Source organism: Mizuhopecten yessoensis, unplaced genomic scaffold, assembly GCF_002113885.1.
Source record: "Mizuhopecten yessoensis strain PY_sf001 unplaced genomic scaffold, ASM211388v2 scaffold4747, whole genome shotgun sequence".
Taxonomy (NCBI): domain Eukaryota; kingdom Metazoa; phylum Mollusca; class Bivalvia; order Pectinida; family Pectinidae; genus Mizuhopecten; species Mizuhopecten yessoensis.
In genome coordinates this window covers 43908-65017 of record NW_018405701.1, presented here as the reverse complement: position 1 = coordinate 65017, position 21110 = coordinate 43908, and the positions used below count along the sequence as shown (strand labels likewise).

Below are 21110 nucleotides of genomic sequence, written 5' to 3'. Positions count from 1 at the left end.
AGTGTCTGTGTGACACTAGCTGGTTATATCCGAGTGACACTTGCGGGTAATGTCTGTTTAACACTAGCTGGTAATGTATGTGTGAAACTAGCTGGTGATGTCTGTGTGATACTAGCTGGTGATGTCAGTGTAACACTAGCTAATAATGTCCATGTGGCACTAGCTGGTTATGTCTGTGTGACACTAGCTGGTGATGTCTTTGTGACACTAGCTGGTTATGTCTGTGTGACACTAGCTGATAATGTCTATGTGACACTAGCTGGTGATGTCTATGTGACACTAGCTGGTTATATCCGTGTGGAACTAGCTTGTTATATCCGTGTGACACTAGCTGGTTATGTGTGTGTGACACTAGCTGGTGATGTCTTTGTGACACTAGCTAGTAATGTCTGTGTGACACTGGCTGGTAGGGTCTGTGTGACACTAGCTGGTTATATCCGAGTGACACTTGCGGGTAATGTCTCTTTAACACTAGCTGGTAATGTATGTGTGAAACTAGCTGGTGATGTCTGTGTTATACTAGCTGGTGATGTCAGTGTAACACTAGCTAATAATGTCCATGTGGCACTAGCTGGTTATGTCTGTGTGACACTAGCTGGTGATGTCTTTGTGACACTTGCTGGTTATGTCTCTGTGACACTAGCTGGTGATGTCTGTGGGACACTAGCTGATAATGTCTATGTGACACTAGCTGGTGATGTCTGTGTGACACTAGCTGATAATGTCTATGTGACACTAGCTGGTGATGTCTGTGTGACGCTAGCTGATAATGTCTATGTGACACTAGCTGGTGATGTCTATGTGACACTAGCTGGTTATATCCGTGTGGAACTAGCTTGTTATATCCGTGTGACACTAGCTGGTTATGTGTGTGACACTAGCTGGTGATGTCGTTGTGACACTAGCTAGCTGGTTATATCCGTGACTAGCTGATAATGTCTATGTGACACTAGCTGGTGATGTCTACGTGACACTAGCTGGTTATATCCGTGTGGAACTAGCTTGTTATATCCGTGTGACACTAGCTGGTTATGTGTGTGACACTAGCTGGTGATGTCGGTGTGACACTAGCTGGTTATGTCTGTGTGACACTAGCTGGTGATGTGTTTGTGACACTAGCCTGTTATGTCTGTGTGACACTAGCTGGTGATGTCTGTGTGACACTAGCTGATTATGTCTATGTGACACTAGCTGGTTATGTTTGTATGATTGTCAGGCAGGAGCAGAATCCCGTCACCGTGAACCTGTTAATACAATATGCTTAACATTGATCCCAATCAAACGTACGTTTGTCGCAGGATATTTAAAGTTGGCACTCTGCCAAGTCGAATGAAATAATAAACATATATAATTAGATTGCAGTGCACTTGTCTCTTTTAACAGCATAGAGCCTTGGAGAATTGAGGTTTTTGGTCTGTGAACTCTTTATTCTCCAAACACACATGGTTTTCATAGAGATGACTGTACCGCCGACACATCAACGCACATTCACCATCAATTCTCGCAACCGTTTCAAGTTTACGGGTATCAACATTTTATTTTCTTCATCAACTTATCTCCATTCGTTACACATCTGCTCTGACTCTGTAAAAAACACCCTCATTTTGAATGAGTTTGTTCCACAGAGACCTGATAAGATGGAGTTAATGTAGAATAATATTCTTTCAAACGAATGTAGTTTGTCCTTGTAAGATATGTCCGTCTATATATATATATATACAATGTGAATTTGTCATCTTCATTACTCCAGCTGTTAAAGGATGATCTTAAAACATTCAACTACAATCCTATGATTCTGAACAGGATTGCATACATATCGAATAACGCACATTAACGCTGAGTGAATACTTGTCTATATTTCCATTGAGTTTTGCAATAAATTGCTTTTCTTCTTAAGAATTAAGGTTTAGATTTTCAACAAATGAATTTCAATATGACGTATTAATTGTAATGGCATAGTGCTGATGACACCTGATTTATGGTCTCATAAAGTGGGAAATCAGGTAAATGTTAATAAAATGCAATATATAGATAGTGTGATAAAATGGTGTTTTGTCCTTTAAAATGCTAATGCTTTTCAAGTTGGAAATGAAGATAACAGATTAATTCAATACCACTTACTTAGTGATTTACTCGTGAAAACGTCACATCTGGAGGCAGCCATATTTTTAGTAAATGGCAGGAAGCGGAACTCTTCAATTGGAGGTTAGTTTTGTGTTTTTTTAGACAGTACTTCCTATTGTAGGTTTAGATGGTGAATTCAAATGCGTTGCTTTCAGTAAAGGTATGTGAGCTATCAAGAGATACGGAAGTTTATTACGATTAAATAACTTAAAGATAATCTTAGCACTGGTTGGAGAGTATTCAAGGTGTATTCCAGCGATTTCAAGCTATTTGTTTCCCCAACATCATGTTTGTCCCTGCCCCCTTCCCCCAGCCTATTGTCTATCCCTGATTCCCCCAGCCTATTGACTATCCCTGTTCCCCCAAACATCAACATTGTCCCTGTCTCCCCATACCTCATGCCTGTCCCTGTTACCCCGAGCCTGATATATGTCCCTGTTACCCCTAGCCTGATATCTGTCCTTGTTTCCCTATCTTTATGTCTGTCCCTAATTCCCAAAGCCTAATGCCTGTGCCTGTTTCGTCCAGCCTCTTCCTTTTCCCGGTTACCACATGCCTCATGTGTATCCCTGTTTCCCCAGCCTCTTCCGAGTCCCCTTTTCACCAAACCTCATGTCTGTCCCCATTTCCCAAATCCGAATATCTGTCCCTGTTTCCCGAGCCTAATATATGTCCCCATTTCCCAGATCCGAATATCTGTCCCTGTTTCCCCTAGCCTAATATATCTGTTCCTGTTTCCTCTAGCCTCATATTTGTCCCTGTGTCCCCTAGCCTCATGTCGGTCTCTGTGTCCCCAGTCTCATGTCTGTCCCTATTTCACCCAGCCTCGTGTCTGTTCCTGTTTCCCCCATCCTCTTGTCTGTCCCTGTTTCCTCCAGGGTCAATCTGTCCCTATGTCCCCTAGCCTCATGTCTGTCCCTGTGTCTCCAGCCTCGTGCCTGTGTCCCTGTTTCACACAGCCTCGTATCTGTCCCTGTTTCACCCAGCATCGTGTCTGTCCCTGTTTCCCACAGCCTCGTATCTGTCCCTGTTTCACCCAGCCTCGTGTCTGTCGCTATTTTCCCCAGCCTCATGTCTGTCCCTGTTTCCCCCAACCTCGTATCTGTCCTTGTTTTCCCCAGCATCGTGTCTGTCCCTGTCTCCCTATACCTCATGTCTGTCCCTTTTACCCCGAGCCTCGTATCTGTCCCTGTTTTCCCTAGCATCGTGTCTGTCCCAGTCTCCATTTACCACATGTCTGTCCCTGTTACCCCGAGCCACGTGTCCATCCCTGTTGCCCCCAACCTAATGCCTATCTCTGTTTTCCCAAGCATCGAATCTGTCCTTGTTTCCTACAGCCTCGTATTTGTCCCTGTTTCCCCCAGCCTCGTGTCTGTCGCTGTTTCCCCCAGCCTCGTGTCTGTCATTGTTTTCCCCAGCCTCGTATATGTCTCTGTTTCCCCAACCTCGTATATGTCCCTGATTCCCCCGGCCTCGTATCTGTCCCTGTTTCACCCAGCCTCGTGTCTGTCGCTGTTTCCCCCAGCCTCGTGTCTGTCCTTGTTTTCCCCAGCATCGTGTCTGTCCCTGTTTCCCCAGCCTCGTGTCTGTGTCCCTGTTTCACCCATCCTCTTGTCTGTCCCTGTTTCACCAAGCCTCGTATCTGTCCCTGTTTCCCCAAGCCTCGTATCTGTCCATATGTCCCCTAGCCTCATGTCTGTCCCTGTTTTCCCCTAGCCTCGTGTCTGTCCCTGTTAAACCCAGTCTCGTGTCTGTCGCTGTTTCCCCCAGCCTCGTGTATGTCCCTGTTTTCCCCAGCCTCGTATCTGTTCCTGTTTCACCCAACATCGTGTCTGTCGCTGTTTCGCCCAGCATCGTGTCTGTCCCTGTCTCCCTCTACCACATGTCTGTCCCTGTTTCCCCAGCCTCGTGTCTGTTCCTGTTTCACCCAACATCGTGTCTGTCCCTGTTTCGCCCAGCATCGTGTCTGTCCCTGTCTCCCTCTACCACATGTCTGTCCCTGTTTCCCCAGCCTCGTGTCTGTCCCTGTTTCCTCCAGCCTCGTATCTTTCCCTGTTTTCCCCAGCCTCGTGTCTGTTCCTGTTTCCCCCATCCTCTTGTCTGTCCCTGTTTCCCCCAGCATCGTGTATGTCCCTGTCTCCATCTACCACATGTCTGTCCCTGTTTCCCCAGCCTCGTTTCTGTGTCCCTGTTTCACCCAGCCTCGTGTCTGTTCCTGTTTCCCCCATCCTCGTGTCTGTCCCTGTTTCCCCCAGCCTCGTATCTTTCCCTGTTTTCCCCAGCCTCGTGTCTGTGTCCCTGTTTCACCCATCCTCTTGTCTGTCCCTGTTTCCCCAAGCCTCGTATCTGTCCCTGTTTCCCAAAGCCTCGTATCTGTCCATATGTCCAATAGCCTCCTGTCTGTCCCTGTTTTCCCCAATCCTCGTGTCTGTTCTTGTTTCCCCCCTGTCTATGTTACTCTCACCGTCATCCCTGTCTATGTTATTCCCACCATCATCCCTGTCTATGTTACTCCCACCGTCATCCCTGTCTATGTTACTCCCACCATCATGCCTGTCTATGTTACCCCCAGCATCATCCCTGTCTATGTTACTCACAGCATCATCCCTGTCTATGTTACTCACAGCATCATCCCTGTCTATGTTACTCCCACCATCATCCCTGTCTATGTTACCCCAGCATCATCCCTGTCTATGTTACTCCCATCATCATCTCTGTCTATGTTACTCACAGCATCATACCTGTCTATGCTGCTCCCAGCATCATCCCTGTCTATGTTACTCACAGCATCATACCTGTCTATGTTACTCCAAGCCTGATCACTGTCTTTGTTACTACCAGCCTGATCCCTGTCCATGTTACTCACAGCATCATACCTGTCCATGTTACTCACAGCATCATCCCTGTCTATGTTACTCACAGCATCATCCCTGTCCATGTTACTCACAGCATCATCTCTGTCTATGTTACTCCCACCATCATCCCTGTCTATGTTACCCCCAGCAGCATCCCTGTCTATGTTACTCCCAGCCTTATCACTGTCTATGTTACTCCCAGCATCATCCCTGTCTATGTTAATCCCGACCTTATCACTGTCTATGTTACTCCCAGCATCATCTCTGTCTATGTTACTCCCAGCGTCATCTCTGTCTATGTTACTAATAGCATCATCCCTCTCTGTGTTACTTTCAGCATCATCCCTGTCTATGTTAATCCCGACCTTATCACTGTCTAGGTTACTACCAGCATCATCTCTGTCTATGTTACTCCCAGCATCATCTCTGTGTATGTTTTTTCCAACCTTTACACTGTCTATGTTACTCCCAGCATCATCCCTGTCTATGTTACTACCAGCCTCATCCCGGTCTATGTTAATCCCGACCTTATCACTGTCTATATTACTCCCAGCATCATCCCCGTCTATGTTACTCCCAGCATCATCCCTGTATATGTTAATCCTAGCATCATCCCTGTCTATGTTGCTCCCAGCATCATCCCTGTCTATGTTACTCCCAGCATCATCTCTGTCCATGTTACTCACAGCATCATACCTGTCTATGTTGCTCCCAGCATCATCCCTGTCTATGTTACTCCCTGCTTTATCACTGTCTATGTTATTCCCAGCATCATCTCTATCTATGTTACTCCCAGCGTCATCTCTGTCTATGTTACTAATAACATCATCCCTCTCTGTGTTACTCCCAGCATCATCCATGTCTAAGTTACTACCAGCATCATCTCTGTCTATGTTTTTTCCAACCTTATCACTGTCTATGTTACTCCCAGCATCATCCCTGTCTATGTTACTCCAACCATCATCCCTGTCTATTTTACTACCAGCCTCATCCCGGTCTATGTTAATCCCGACCTTATCACTGTCTATGTTACTCCCAGCATCATCCATGTCTATGTTACTCCCAGCATCATCCCTGTATATGTTAATCCTAGCATCATCCCTGTCTATGTTACTCCCAGCATCATCCATGTCTATGTTACTCCCAGCATCATTCCTGTATATGTTAATCCTAGCATCATCCCTGTCAATGTTCCGCCCACCGTCATCCCTGTCTATGTTACTCCAACCATCATCCCCGTCTATGTTATTCTCAGCCTGATCACTGTCTATGTTACTCCCAGCATTATCCCTGTTTATGTTACTCCCAGCCTTATCACTGTCTATGTTACTCCCAGCATCATCCCTGTCTATGTTACTCCCAGCATCATCAATGTCTACGTTACTTTCAGCCTAATCCCTGTCTATGTTACTCCCAGCATCATCACTGTCTATGTTACTACCAGCATTATCCCTGTCTATGTTATTAGCAGCATCGTCCCTGTCTATGTTACTTCCAGCATCATCCCTCTCTGTGTTAATCACGGCCTTATCACTGTCTATGTTACTACCTGCATTATCCCTGCCTATGTTACCGCAGCATCATCCCTGTCTATGTTACTACCAGCATCATCCCTCTCTGTGTTACTCCCAGCATCATCCCTGTCTATGTTACTCCCACCATCATCCCTGTCTATGTTACTCCCACCATCATCCCTGTCTATGTTACTCCCACCATCATCCCTGTCTATGTTACTCCCAGCATCATCCCTGTCTATGTTACTCCCACCAGCATCCCTGTCTATGTTACTCCCAGCATCATCCCTGTCTATGTTACTCCCACCGTCATCCCTGTCTATGTTACTCCCACCATCATTCCTGTCTATGTTACTCTCACCGTCATCCCTGTCTATGTTATTCCCACCAGCATCCCTGTCTATGTTACTCCCACCGTCATCCCTGTCTATGTTACTCCCACCATCATGCCTGTCTATGTTACTCAAAGCATCATCCCTGTCTATGATACTCCAAGCATCATCCCTGTCTATGTTACTCCCAGTATCATACCTGTCTATGTTACTCAAAGCAGCATCCCCGTCTATGTTACTCCCAGTATCATCCCTTTCTATGTTACTCCCAGTATCATCCCTTTCTATGTTACTCCCACCATCATTCCTGTCTATGTTACTCAAAGCAGCATCCCTGTCTATGTTTCTCCCAGTATCATCCCTGTTTATGTTACTCTCAGTATCATCCCTGTCTATGTTACTTAAAGCATCATCCCTGTCTTTGTTACTCCCAGCATCATCCCTGTCGATGTTACTCAAAGCATCATCCCTGTCTATGTGACTCTCGGCATCATCCCTGTCTATGTTACTCAAAGCATCATCCCTGTCTTTGTTACTCCCAGTATCATCCCTGTATATGTTACTCTCAGCATCATCCCGGTCTATGTTACTCCCTCCGTCATCCCTGTCTATGTTACTCCCACCATCATCTCTGTCTATGTTACTCTCAGCATCATCCCTGTCTATGTTACTCCCACCATCATCCCTATCTATGTTACTCCCACCATCATCCATGTTACTCCCACCGTCATCCCTGTCTATGTTCCTCCCACCATCATCCCTGTCTATGTTACTCTCCCAGCATCATCCCTGTCTATGTTACTCAAAGCAGCATCCCTGTCTATGTTACTCCCAGTATCATCCCTGGTTATGTTACTCCCAGTATCATCCCTGTCGATGTTACTCAAATCATCATCCCTGTCTATGTTACTCCCAGTATCATACCTGTCTATGTTACTCAAAGCATCATTCCTGTCTATGATACTCCAAGCATCATCCCTGTCTATGTTACTAGCAGTATCATCCCTGTCTCTGTTCCTCCCAGCATCATCCCTGCCTATGTTATTCCCAGCATCATCCCTGTCTATGTTATTCCCAGCATCATCCCTGTCTATGTTACTCTCCCAGCATCATCCCTGTCTATGTTACTCCCACCATCATCTCTGTCTATGTTACTCTCAGCATCATACCTGTCTATGTTACTCAAAGCAGCATCCCTGTCTATGTTACTCCCAGTATCATCCCTGTTTATTTTACTCCCAGTATCATCCCTGTCGATGTTACTCAAAGCATCATCCCTGGCTATGTTACTCCCAGTATCATCCCTGTCTATATTACTCAAAGCATCATCCCTGTCTTTGTTACTCCCAGTATCATCCCTGTTTATGTTACTCCCAGTATCATCCCTGTCGCTGTTACTCAAAGCATCATCCCTGTCTATGTGACTCTCGGCATCATCCTTGTCTATATTACTCAAAGCATCATCCCTGTCTTTGTTACTCCCAGTATCATCCCTGTCTATTTTACTCAAAGCATCATCCCTGTCTATGTAACTCCCAGCATCATCCCTGTCTATGTTACTCAAAGCATCATTCCTGTCTATGTTACTCTCGGCATCATCCCTGTCTATGTTATTAGCAGCATCATCCCTGTCTATGTTACTCCCAGTATCATCCCTGTCTATGTTACTCAAAGCATCATCCCTGTCTATGTTTCTCCCAGCATCATCCCTGTCTATGTTACTCCCAGCATCACCCCTGTCTATGTTACTCCCAGCATCATCCCTGTCTATGATACTCGAAGCATCATCCCTGTCTATGTTACTAGCAGTATCCTCCCTGTCTATGTTACTCCCAGCATCATCCCTGTCTATGATACTCACAGCAGCATCCCTGTCTATGTTACTCAAAGCATCATCCCTGTCTATGTTACTCAAAGCATCATCCCTGTCTATGTTACTCCCAGCATCATCCCTGTCTATGTTACTCCCAGCATCATCCCTGTCTATGTTACTCCCAGCATCATCCCTGTCTATGTTACTACCAGCATCATCCCTGTTTAAGTTACTTCCACCTACATTCATGTGCTTGTTTCTCCCAGACTTCACCATACTCCTGTTTACTCCTCGGCATCTCCGTTTCACCCTTTCTCTACAGGTACCTCTCACCTGACTTTTTTTCCTTGACATTGAATTTAACCATATCATTACCACCGTGGAACGGTACTTGATGACGTAACGCTTAACTCCTACCAAGGGAAATTTTCTTCGATATCAGATACATTAGAAGCGATGGTAAGATAGCGTCTACTCGTCAATCAGTGACTACACTTAATGCCTCTGTAGGTGTTACAAGTGTTTGGCTTGCTTTGAATATTCCCTGATCAACAAATCTAATGACGGCAAATAGAAGCTGGTATTTCCTTAAGTGGTGTTTATTATTTCCATGTCTTTGCTAAGTAGTATTTCTAGTTGGTGCGGGTTTGTGTTTTTACTCTGGGGAACTGACCAGTTGATTGGTGGTAAATTTCACACATGATGGAAGAGCATATACAATGTATAGCGGATACTTATTGGGTAGCACATATCCTTCACAAATATAGCAGTATACAGATATTTTATTTATCTATTTTTTACATTGTGTTTTTTTAATCCTTTTTACATGTACGTGTACATAATGTAAACCCTTTATTTGTTTTATTTATTAAATTATGTGAACTACCTAAGGGGGGGGGGGGGCGCGGTAAGTGGAATGGGGATAGGGGTATTATAGTGCCGATTCACATGTCCCGGTAACTGACGGGGGCCGATGTGGGTCGATCTGAGTCCATGTGATTTCGGTTAATACTCAACACATACACTAATTGAGAAATGTAAAAGTGTAGCTATACTTTGTGTCAAATACTCACTAGAAATACGTCAGAACACGGCAATGACTTAAATGGTTTCCTCTAGGGGTTACTTAACTATTGCTCTGGAGACTATCATGGCAGTTATATGGTTAAAGGCATTTCAACCAGAGCCAGGGCAAAAATTAACGTTTCACAATATCATTTCCTACCTGTAGCAGGACACATGACAAACGTTGTGACTCTCTTCATCTTGGTTATTTAGAGCGAAAAATGTCTTTAAACGATTTTAACAAATTTAAAACTGAGACTTTGAAAATAAAGGTCGTCCATTTGAACAAACTGACTCCTCGCTCCTAGCATGCTGCTGGTCAAACATAGTGGTCCTGTGATCCAAAATGGTTGGATGTTCAGTAGGGACAGAAAGTCTAATTTTTATAATTATAATTATTTCAATTCTGATAAATCTACAAAAAAATAATCAAATAGGCTTTATGAAACTAAATGCTGAACTACATCAGTTTTTACACATAGTTTTTTATTATTTAGATAAATAAAATCCTCAGCTCTACGTGCTAGGCCTTTTTAATACTGCAATTTTATCTCTGTCCATGCTGAGCGAAGGTGAGCTTATTAGATATGAACAAATATTTAGATCAGCATGATTTTATTAAGAGAAATAAAATTTATTATTAGCAACCAATGAGCGTCCGGCATGATGAAAATCACCTGATGTACAATTAAATGCAACTTTGAAATTCAACTGAAATTCTCTATAGTTTGCTCTGGAATAATTATCCAAACTTCGTTTTGGAAGTGAAACCCTTGGATTTGGGAGATCAATTAGTTTGAGTGAATGCTTTGATTCTAAAGTTTCCTACGGAACACCAGCAGTTTGTTTTCTGTAGTTGTCAATGATACACAATACTGAATGCACTGGTTTCAGACATACTAAGCAGATATTATGTTTAAACAAATGGTAAAAGAAAAGAAAAATGTATACAACCAACAAAATTATAAGTTTCCTTACAAAAGATTCTCTGCACCCTATAACCAGGTAGACTTGGACATAATTTACATTCCCTGGAGATCTAGCCATGGAAAACCTTCCTCAGTCGGAAAGAGCCATAAAACAGTGTTAGATACTAAAGGGGTTGAGGTTGGAACATGGGGTTGTAAAAATGATGAATAACGCGAAAATGTAAACTGTAACCATATACAACAAACCTAGTCCACAACAAATATAGAAATAAACAAAATACAAGAACAAGCAACATTTCAATTCCGTAAAATTAATTATAAATAAAGCATCTTACATGAGTTTCCATTTCATATGAGATTTATGAAACAAGTCTTAGAATTTTTCAATTTAGGCGAGCTAAAATGAAAAGTTCGTGACGAATTTCATAAATTTCATATGAAATGAAAACGAGTGTAAGATCCTTTTTATCACATAAACAAGATTCGTGGCATTTATTCGTGTAAAACGACAATTTTCATGCAACCTTGACATGTAAAAAGCCGCCATTTTGACCCAGTGCATAAGTCTGTGACGTCATGTACTTGTCATAAGCATGAGGTCACAATTGAAACAATTGAAATTTGCAACCAATCACAGGGCTGATAGGTCATATTACTGGGTTAATACGCTAAAAATGATGGCATGTGTATATTCATTGGATAGCACAGTACATTATGTGATAAATGACAATCAGTGCCCGGAGCAGGTAGGTTTATGTATCTTGCTACATTTGTTTCACAACCTAACAATTTAAATATGCGTTGAAAATATTTGCCCAGCATTCCAATTAAGGGATTGTCGCTCTAACCAACAGAGTAAATTTGTAACCGCTTACGCAATGACAAAGTCATCTTAAACGATAGTAAGGACGGTTAATATACGTACGAACACCTACAGCGAAATGTATTATACATACGAACACCTACAGCGAAATGTATTGTACGTACGGACACCTACAGCGAAATGTATTATACGTACGAACACCTACAGCGAAATGTATTATACGTACGAACACCTACAGCTAAATGTATTATACGTACGAACACCTACAGCGAAATGTATTATACGTACGAACACCTACAGCGAAATGTATTATACGTACGAACACCTACAGCGAAATGTATTATACGTACGAACACCTACAGCGAAATGTATTATACGTACGAACACCTACAGCGAAATGTATTATACGTACGAACACCTACAGCGAAATGTATTATACGTACGAATACCTACAGCGAAATGCTATAGTGATTTGCCTGCAGTGGGACTGGGATCATTAAGAGAAATCTCATATCTTATTAAAGTAAGCATGTCTTTGAGTTTGATTAAGATATTTTTGAATGGATGCGATATACTAAATACACAGTTTAACAAAGGAACCTTTATTTCAATTAGTATATAACTTAATCATCAAGATATGTCTCTTCTACATTTAAAGATCTCATCAATAAAAAATAGATATCTTTAAATGAAAAAGTGGTAGCTACATGTATAAATGGAATAAAATATCTTTTCATGCAATAAAGATATCTTTCAAATTAATAACCGTGTCATCTTCACGGATGTTTTTTTTCGAAATATATCAACTTCAAATCTAATGATTTAAAAAGGTTAAAATAATGGCAATGGATAGTGAAAAACCCGTCAAATTGTCGATGACAATTCCAAGTTCTTTATAGACACGTTAGTCATAATGTACAGTGTTTTGATTAAGATGGATTATAGGAAAGTTGGAAACCTTCACATTTACCATAGACAGAAGCGTTTCATAATCACAAAATGCCACCACTATTTTTAATTGTTATTATTAACTATCCTTTATACTTTCCGGCAGAGAGCTACCAATCTTGGTAGAATTAGTTTACCAATCCATTCTTTCATTTCCATAATAAAATATGTTTAAAATAAAACTACAATCTTTTAAGAAAGATTCTGACGGAAAGTGACAATGGTTTTCCATAAATAGGTCGTGCATAGATAACAAAGCTATCAGGGAGCGAGGAACCGTTTAGGCTCCATGCTGACTACACTCTGACAAAATTGGCAATCAATTATGCAGCGTCGGGTGGATCAGGCGAGCAACAAAACGCCCGCTGGTTTTCGTCAATATATTATGTATGGGCAATTGTAACTCTGGGCGTAATTGATCGGGTAGTAAGTTATTTAAGCATGACAAATACGCTGATAGGGAAGATTATGTGTGTTAAATTATCGCTAAATAGATAGAAATATTGCGAGTTCGCCAAAAGGTAGACGGAGCTACCTGGCTCCCTGGAATATGTACAGTATTTTGTACGGCACCATCTGGTCACACGACAAGGTGTCCTCTAATATGAATTGTCATTAATTAGTCACAAACAAATTAACGACACCTATATTTTTGTTTGACGTGTGGAAGCACGTGCCTGATGACAGGTGGTGTGTGTCAATGACGGGACTAATCCCCGGCGGGACCACAATGCCAAAGGCATATAGTTGTGTCTACCTACACGATTGTCTATGGGTATGGCCTACACATGCAGTGACGGGCGAGACAGGTACAAACCCTGTGTGATCTACTCCAGCATCCCAGTCAATCCTTCGCTTACATAGACGGCAACTGTACTTATGTCATATATAATTCAGAGACCAGACTGGAATTATTAGGACGAGTGAAAGCAATTTAGCATTTCTTGCCCAATATACGGTCCCTATATTTGATAACGAAGTCATTAAATACTGAATATCGTACACTGAGCCTGTGGACAGTTCCGTCACTGCCAAATCTAGAACGCACATAAATCAGATCATTTGTGTGGCAAATATACTGAGGAACTAAAGCAAGTTCTAAATACAGTGCCAAATTAAAAATCCACTTATAAAAAACTTACATGTAAATACAACCAACCTGTTTTGCTTAAGAAAGTGTCCATTGAGATAACTCCATGCGAACGCACCCAATGACGGCTGTGACGGCAGCGATAGGGGGATGTCGCGAGAAGCCAGTTCTATCCCAGCATAAGTAACCGTGGCCAAGTCGAGTATCACAGAGGGCGCCCAACACACACTAACGATGTCGATACTTCCTCAATAGCTCCGCATACATAGGTTCATATAAAATTCACCGTCCCCTGATATTTCTACAGTTCGCTACAAAGCGACGAGAGTTGAAAATGACGGGATTTGACCATCATTATCACGTCCCCAGATCTTTCATCACACAGTCATGTCGCCAATCGTTTCTCGGAATCAATATTAATTTGATAAAACCCGGCTTCCAGCAACATTTATATAAAATAGATATAAAAACCAAAGGAATTCTTCCTCTCAGCTTGATGTTGGATACGCATGCGTAGTTTTAAAGCCTGACAGTACGCGCTTCTGTCAAGTAATCCATCAGGCTTCCAGATAATGTTTATAACGCTATCATGATGTATTACGTACGCGGAATAATCCTTATGTAATTCTCCTCACCCGATTACTTAGCAGTTAATAAGGGAATGTCGGTAATTAAACAAAGCAAACTAGTTCAACAAACATCCACACATACATGCGCAATTAGCAACATCCGGAATCTCTATTTTTTTCTTTTTGTAAGACGTTTCAATTATCCGAGATAATGAGATCAAAATTGGCTTATGACGTTCAGCTAAATACTAAGAGCCATTTGATGAGTGTTCATCCGATCACTAAGATATATGTATCAGATATGTGTGTGCCATTGATCTGTTGTTGACACACGGAGTACAGGGTCGGTATAGCAAGGGATCTGGACATGCGCGGACGTGCGACTTCGTCATCAGGGGCCTCGATATCGATACGATCTACCCACATTGTCTCTGAAACTGCGCGGCATACAGCTGGCCCTCGCAATCTCATGGGGACTGCAATCATGACCTCATAATCTCGATCATAACTAATAACGTCTTTACACAGGTTTGAACTTCTACGCAATACACCCATTCATCTTTGTTAGAAGATCGTAATTAAAGGATTATATAGAGGTCCTTTCATATAATGTCTACTTAATACGCAATGTATCTATTCATTACTCTGTAATGCGATTTTTGTATGTGAAGGAATTTCCGAACACGATATTCGTTTTTAACGTGTTGAATGTCGTTGATTGCTGCATGATGCGGATTGAATAGAGGTTTGATGACGGCGCATGCGTGACTGTCACACATCGGACTTATTGAAGTATTCAACAGATATTAAACACGCCCACCCTTTAGTACACAGTCAGATAGTGAGTGCATTCTCTACACTGATTGAAGTACATATATAAATGTACATTTGATGAAGTATTATGGTGTCCTTTTAGTTTTAACATATTTTATTGATCAATGATTCAAAAGGATCGGACAACAATATTTTACAGCATGTAATAGTCCTCTCCATAATACATCAAAAGATGTCCATATGGACCTATTTTTATATAACTATGAGATACACCCATCCACAATTAAAAACGTTTGCTCGATTTGACAAAGTGGTTTAAGGATGGCAAAGATCGCACAAAAGAGTTCCAACTGCGGAGAGTGGAAGGTACGAAAGAAGAATTAGTAAGAGAACGCCCTAAACGACGAATTCTAATCAATGTTATTTCTTAAGGCATACCGGTTATTGGCACTAACAGTAGACGACAGAAGAGTGTTTGAATAATCAGGAGTTAGATTATTATGCATTTAAGATAAAAATTAAGTTTCCTTCGTTTTCTTCATATGCAAGTATAGATGATTTATATAATTTTGAAATTGGCCTAGAAACTCTTCTACAATTTCAAAATTATATAAATCATCTATACTTGCATATGAAGAAAGTCCTGTTATGATAAAGGCATCTTCTCTTTGGACTTTCTGTAACTTTTCTGTCTAATGTCTATTACAACAATCGACTAATTCGCAAACATATTCCAAGACTGGTAAAATGGAGGATTTATACCTTCTTAGGAGGTTATCTCATTAGATACTTCGTGAGACGTCTATCTTATTAGATACTTCGTGAGACGTCTATCTTATTTCATAACACGGTTATACCGACCCTGTACTCCGTTTGTCAACAACAGATCAATGGCACACATATATCTGATACATATATCTTAATGATCGGAGGAACACTCATTAAATGGCTCTTATGCGCTGATTGGTCGAGTGGTAAACACTCAGGCCTTCCAAGCAGGCGGCCGGGGTTCGATCCCCGAAGTCGCCGTACGCATGGAATATTCAGAAAAAGTGTTTTTCTCCTGCCCACACAACTCCAACAACCCAGGTGGAGTATACATGTAAAATGGTCTGGGGTGGGTGTTGCGTTATCTGTGCTGTAGCATTCAAATGAGGTGGCACTATAAATCATACCGTTGGAAGCACGGTCCCACTACAAACAGAACACAATACATCTCCAGCACACACACAGGCATGCACATATAGGGGGATATTAGCCAGGTGACATAGGACAAGTAGATAGCGCTTGATAAGGCAGCTCCTGCGAATTCCTCAATAATGTATTGATTAATATATATGGTAATTGTATTGACTGTATAAAATTGTATATCTATGTACTGTAAAGCGCTTTAAAGTGGCTGATTCTAGCTAGATAGGGCGCTATCTCAAATGTTGTATTTTTAATTATTTATTTATAAATCGCATTGANAACCCCCCCCCCCCCCCCCTTGACAAGAAATTCCGAAATGCTTATGGTTATAAGTAAAATAAAAAAGCACCCTTACAAATTTAAATCTAAATCTGAATATGGTTAAATGTCACCAACCATTTTTGACCATATATTACGAGACTCAAGATTTCTATTCAACTTTGTTTGTATTTCAAAACAAGAAGATATTTTTAAATAAAGATGTATCGTCTGCGAAGAGACAAGCAGTAATTTCAAAACCATCGGCAATATCATTTTTATAAATTTAAAACAAACGCGGTCCAAGAAATGAGCCCTGAGGAAATTCAGCTTCGATAAAACCTTATTCTTAATTTAGAATTGTGAAAAAATACCTCCTGATGCTCTGATATAAATAAAAAAAAAATACCAAAAATACCATTCACCAGATATTCCACAGGATTTTAATTTCGCCATCAAATCTGCATGCCATACTCGATCGAAGCCTTAGAAATATCATAGAATACCATACATACATGTTTCCCCCAGAGCAATGCATATGTTGTGATATAGGGTGACACACAGTCGAATGGCATAAACCCAGATTGACAAGGAGTTTTCTACAAAATAATTATGCATGTGTTTGAAGATAACCTTTTCAAAACGTTACCAACTGTGTAGATAATAGACCAACAGCCCTTTAGTTAGATGGAGAATTCCTGTCAATATTTTAAACAGTGGTATACCTTGGCAATTTTCCATGTGTTTGGATAAACACTTGTGGATAAGGACATGTTTAATTGTTTTCAAGGGGGGTACAGATGGTTTCCTAGGTATTTCTAAATATTTGGTGGCTTATTCCAAGGATCCTTAAAGAGTAATTTAATAACTTATTTACAACAATTATGAAACAAGTAGTTTCAACTTAAATCAATCACTGTTTTTGGCCCGGATGCTAACGCGTGTTGGGTCTTAATGTGGGAGGAAACCGGAGCATACAGGCGAAAACCCACAAGGTCGGGCAGGTGACCCCATACATTGACAAGTCCGATCGGGGATTCGAACCCCGGCCGTCTTGGTGAAAGGCGAATGCGCTATCCACCGCACCACACGTTTTAATCAGTTTAATTCAATTTAATAAGTTAGTTTTGTCCTCATCACTTGTAACCACATCGTTAGATTATGATGCTAAATCTATAAATTATGGATCTATATTTATTTCAAAATTTGAGTTACGCTTTTCATTTTTTTTTTTTTTTTTTTTTCAAACGATCGACATATGATAACATCTGTTATCACATACCTGTTGAATCTTGTTATAGTAATACAGACCATGAAATACAACGTTCTATTTATTAACTAGCCGGATCTACTTTCATGGCGAACTGAAAAGTTCCCGGTTATTGCAAAAAATATCAAAGTTTATAAAATCTTAGTATAGATCTCTACCAAATACGGAAGGTATGTGATAAAAGCAAGACCATACACTTGTGTTTTCCTAACGAATCAGAAAGCGCTCATTTATTGTGCGGACGAATATACATAGGTATTTACGAGTCCGCAGATTTTGGTCTATTAAAACCCCCTCTGTTAACACATAACGCCTGTTAACACATAACATCTGTTTACACATAACATCTGTTAACACATAACATCTGATAACAAACACCCTCTGTAATTACATTACCTCTGTATACACATAACATCTGTTAACATATAAGCTCAATTGACACAAACAAAAAATCTGTTAACGCTCCCTTCAACAACATATAACATCTCCGAACACATACCATCAATAACCTCTGTTAACACGTACCCTCTGTTAACACGTACCCTCTGTTAACACGTACCCTCTGTTAACACATACTCTCTGTTAACACGTACCCTCTGTTAACACGTACCCTCTGTTAACACGTACCCTCTGTTAACACGTACTCTCTGTTAACACACACTCTCTGTTAACACGTACTCTCTGCTAACAATTACTCTCTGTTAACACGTACCCTCTGTTAACACGTACCCTCTGTTAACACGTTCTCTCTGTTAACACGTAAACTTTGTTAACACATAACCTATGTGTACCCTCTGTTAACGCGTGCCCTCTGTTAAAACGTGCCCTCGGTTAACACGTTCTGTTAACATGTAACCTCTGTTAACACACAATGTTAACACACACCCTCTGTTAACATGCAACCTCTGTTAACACCCTACCCTCTGTTAACCCGTACCCTCTGTTAACCCGTCCCCTCTGTTAACACATGCTCTCTGTTAACACATATCCTCTGTTAACACGTCCCCTCTGTTAACACGTAACCTCTGTTAACACGCACCCTCTGTTAACACATACCTCGGTTAACACGTCCCCTCTGTTAACACGTAATCTCTGTTTACACGTACCTCTGTTAACACGTAATCTCTGTTTACACGTACTCTCTGTTACCACATAACCTCTGTTAACACATACCTCGGTTAACACGTACCCTCCGTTAACACCTGCCCCCTTTTAAAACGTACCCTCTGATAAAACGTACCCTATGTTAACACGTACCCACTGTTAACACGTACTTAACACGTACCCTCCGTTAACACCTGCCCCCTTTTAAAACGTACCCTCTGTTAGCACGTACCCTCTGTTTACACGTACTCTCTGTTAACCCGTTCCCTCTGTTAACACGGACTCTCTGTTTACACATAACCCCTGTTAACACGTACTTAACACGTACCCTCTGTTAACACGTACCCTCTGTTAACACGTAAACCTTGTTAACACGAACTCTCTGTTAACACGTACCCTCTGTTAACACACACCCTCTGTTAACATGTAACCTCTGTTAACACGTACCCTCTGTTAACACGTAACCTTTGTTAACACGTACCCTCTGTTAACACGTACCCTGTGTTAACACGTACCCTATGTTAACACGTAACCCTTGTTAACACGAACCCTCTGTTAACACGTACTCTCTGTTTACACATACCCTCTGTTAACACGTACCCTCTGTTAACACGTACCCTCGGTTAACACGTACCCTCTGTTAACATGTACCTCTGTAAACACATACGCTATGTTAACACGTACCCTCTGTTAACACGTACCCTCTGTTAACACGTACTCTCTGTTAACACGTACCTTCTGTTAACACGTAATCTCTGTTAACACGTACCCTCTGTTAACACATAACCTTTGTTAACACATAACCTATGTTAACACATAACCTTTGTTAACACATAACCTTTGTTAACATATAACCTTTTAAACACATACCCTCTGTTAACACGTACCCTCTGTTAACACGCACCCTCTGTTTACACGTACCCTCTGTTAACACGTACCCTCTGTTAACACGTACCCTCTGTTAACACATAACCCTTGTTAACACGCACCCTCTGTTAACACGTACCCTCTGTTAACACGTACTCTCTGTTAACACGTACCCTCTGTTAACACGTAACCTCTGCTAACACGTACCCTCTGTTAACACGTAACCTCTGCTAACACGTACCCTCTGTTAACAGGTACCCTCTGCTAACACGTACCCTCTGTTAACAGGTACCCTCTGCTAACACGTACCCTCTGTTAACACGTAACCTCTGCTAACACGTACCCTCTGTTAACAGGTACCCTCTGCTAACACGTACCCTCTGTTAACAGGTACCCTCTGCTAACACGTACCCTCTGTTAACACGTCCTCTCTGTTAACACGTACTCGCTGTTAACACGTAACCTCTGTTAACACGTACCCTCTGTTAACACGCATACTCTCTGTTATCACATAACCTCTGTTAACAAGTACCCTCTGTTAACACATAATCTTTGTTAACACATAACCTTTGTTAACACGTACCTTCTGTTAACACGTACCCTCTATTAACACGTACCCTCTGTTAACACGTAATCTCTATTAACACATAACCTCTGTTAACACGTACCCTCTGATAAAACGTACCCTCTGTTCACACGTACTATCTGATAAAACGTACCCTCTGTTAACACATAAACTTTGTTAAAACATAGCCTATGTTAACACATAACCTTTGTAGACACATACCCTCTGTTAACAAATACTATCTGTTAACACAAAACCTTTGTTAACACATAGCCTATGTTAACACATAACCTTTGTACACACATACCCTCTGTTAACACATAACCTCTGTTAACAAATACTCTCTGTTAACACGTACCCTCTGTTAACACATAACCTCTGTTAACACACTCTCTGTTAACACGTACCCTTTGTTAACAAATAACCTTTGTTAACATATACCCTCTATTAACACATAACCTCTGCTAACACGTTCCCTCTGTTAACACGTACCCTCTGCTAACATGTACCCTCTGTAAACACATACTCTCTGCTAACACATAACCCCTGTAAACACACACTCTCTGTTAACACGTACCCTCTCTGTTAACACGTACCCTCTGATAAAACGTACCCTCTGTTAACACGTACCCTCTGTTAACACATACCCTTTGTTAACATGTACTCTCTGTTAACACGTACCTTCTGTTAACACCTACCCTCTGTTTACACGTACTCTCTGTTAACACGTACCCTCTGTTAACACATAACCTTTGTTAACACATAACCTATGTTAAAATATAACTGTTTTAAACACCTACCCTCTGTTAACACGTACCCTCTGTTAACACATACCCTTTGTTAACACGTACTCTCTGTTAACACGTACCTTCTGTTAACACGTACCCTCTGTTTACACGTACTCTCTGTTAACACGTACCCTCTGTTAACACGTAACCTCTGTTAACACGTAACCTCTGTTAACAAGTACCCTCTGTCAACACGTAACCTCTGTTAACACCCTCTGTTTACACGTACTC

The 21110-nt window shown here is 41.3% G+C and overlaps 2 protein-coding genes across 2 annotated transcripts; both read right to left on the bottom strand.

The window, feature by feature from the left end:
* Window positions 1-4427: 4427 nt before the first annotated feature.
* On the bottom strand, window positions 4428-7539 carry LOC110449653 (dentin sialophosphoprotein-like). The gene is made up of 3 exons (XM_021496650.1): window positions 6553-7539; window positions 4825-6370; window positions 4428-4789 (listed from the first exon to the last, which is right to left on the bottom strand). Exons 1-3 carry the CDS (start codon window positions 7537-7539, stop codon window positions 4428-4430), a joined length of 2895 nt encoding a protein of 964 aa, XP_021352325.1.
* A 376-nt stretch (window positions 7540-7915) lies between these two features.
* Window positions 7916-8914, bottom strand: LOC110449654 (spore wall protein 2-like). Its single transcript, XM_021496652.1, has one exon. It carries the CDS (start codon window positions 8912-8914, stop codon window positions 7916-7918), a length of 999 nt encoding a protein of 332 aa, XP_021352327.1.
* Window positions 8915-21110: the final 12196 nt, after the last annotated feature.

Bases quoted from the DNA above. Each gene is read 5' to 3' on its own strand.
- LOC110449654 (XM_021496652.1), bottom strand. From the start codon at position 8,914: ATGGTGAAGTCTGGGAGAAACAAGCACATGAATGTAGGTGGAAGTAAC.
- LOC110449653 (XM_021496650.1), bottom strand. From the start codon at position 7,539: ATGGATGATGGTGGGAGTAACATAGATAGGGATGATGGTGGGAGTAAC. The intron at 6,371-6,552 runs GTAACATAGGCA...GACAGGGATTAG, and splicing joins TAGACAGGGATGATGCTGCG to GCTGAAAGTAACGTAGACAT. The intron at 4,790-4,824 runs GTAACATAGACA...GGGGTAACATAG, and splicing joins AGACAGAGATGATGATGGGA to ACAGGGATGATGGTGGGAGT.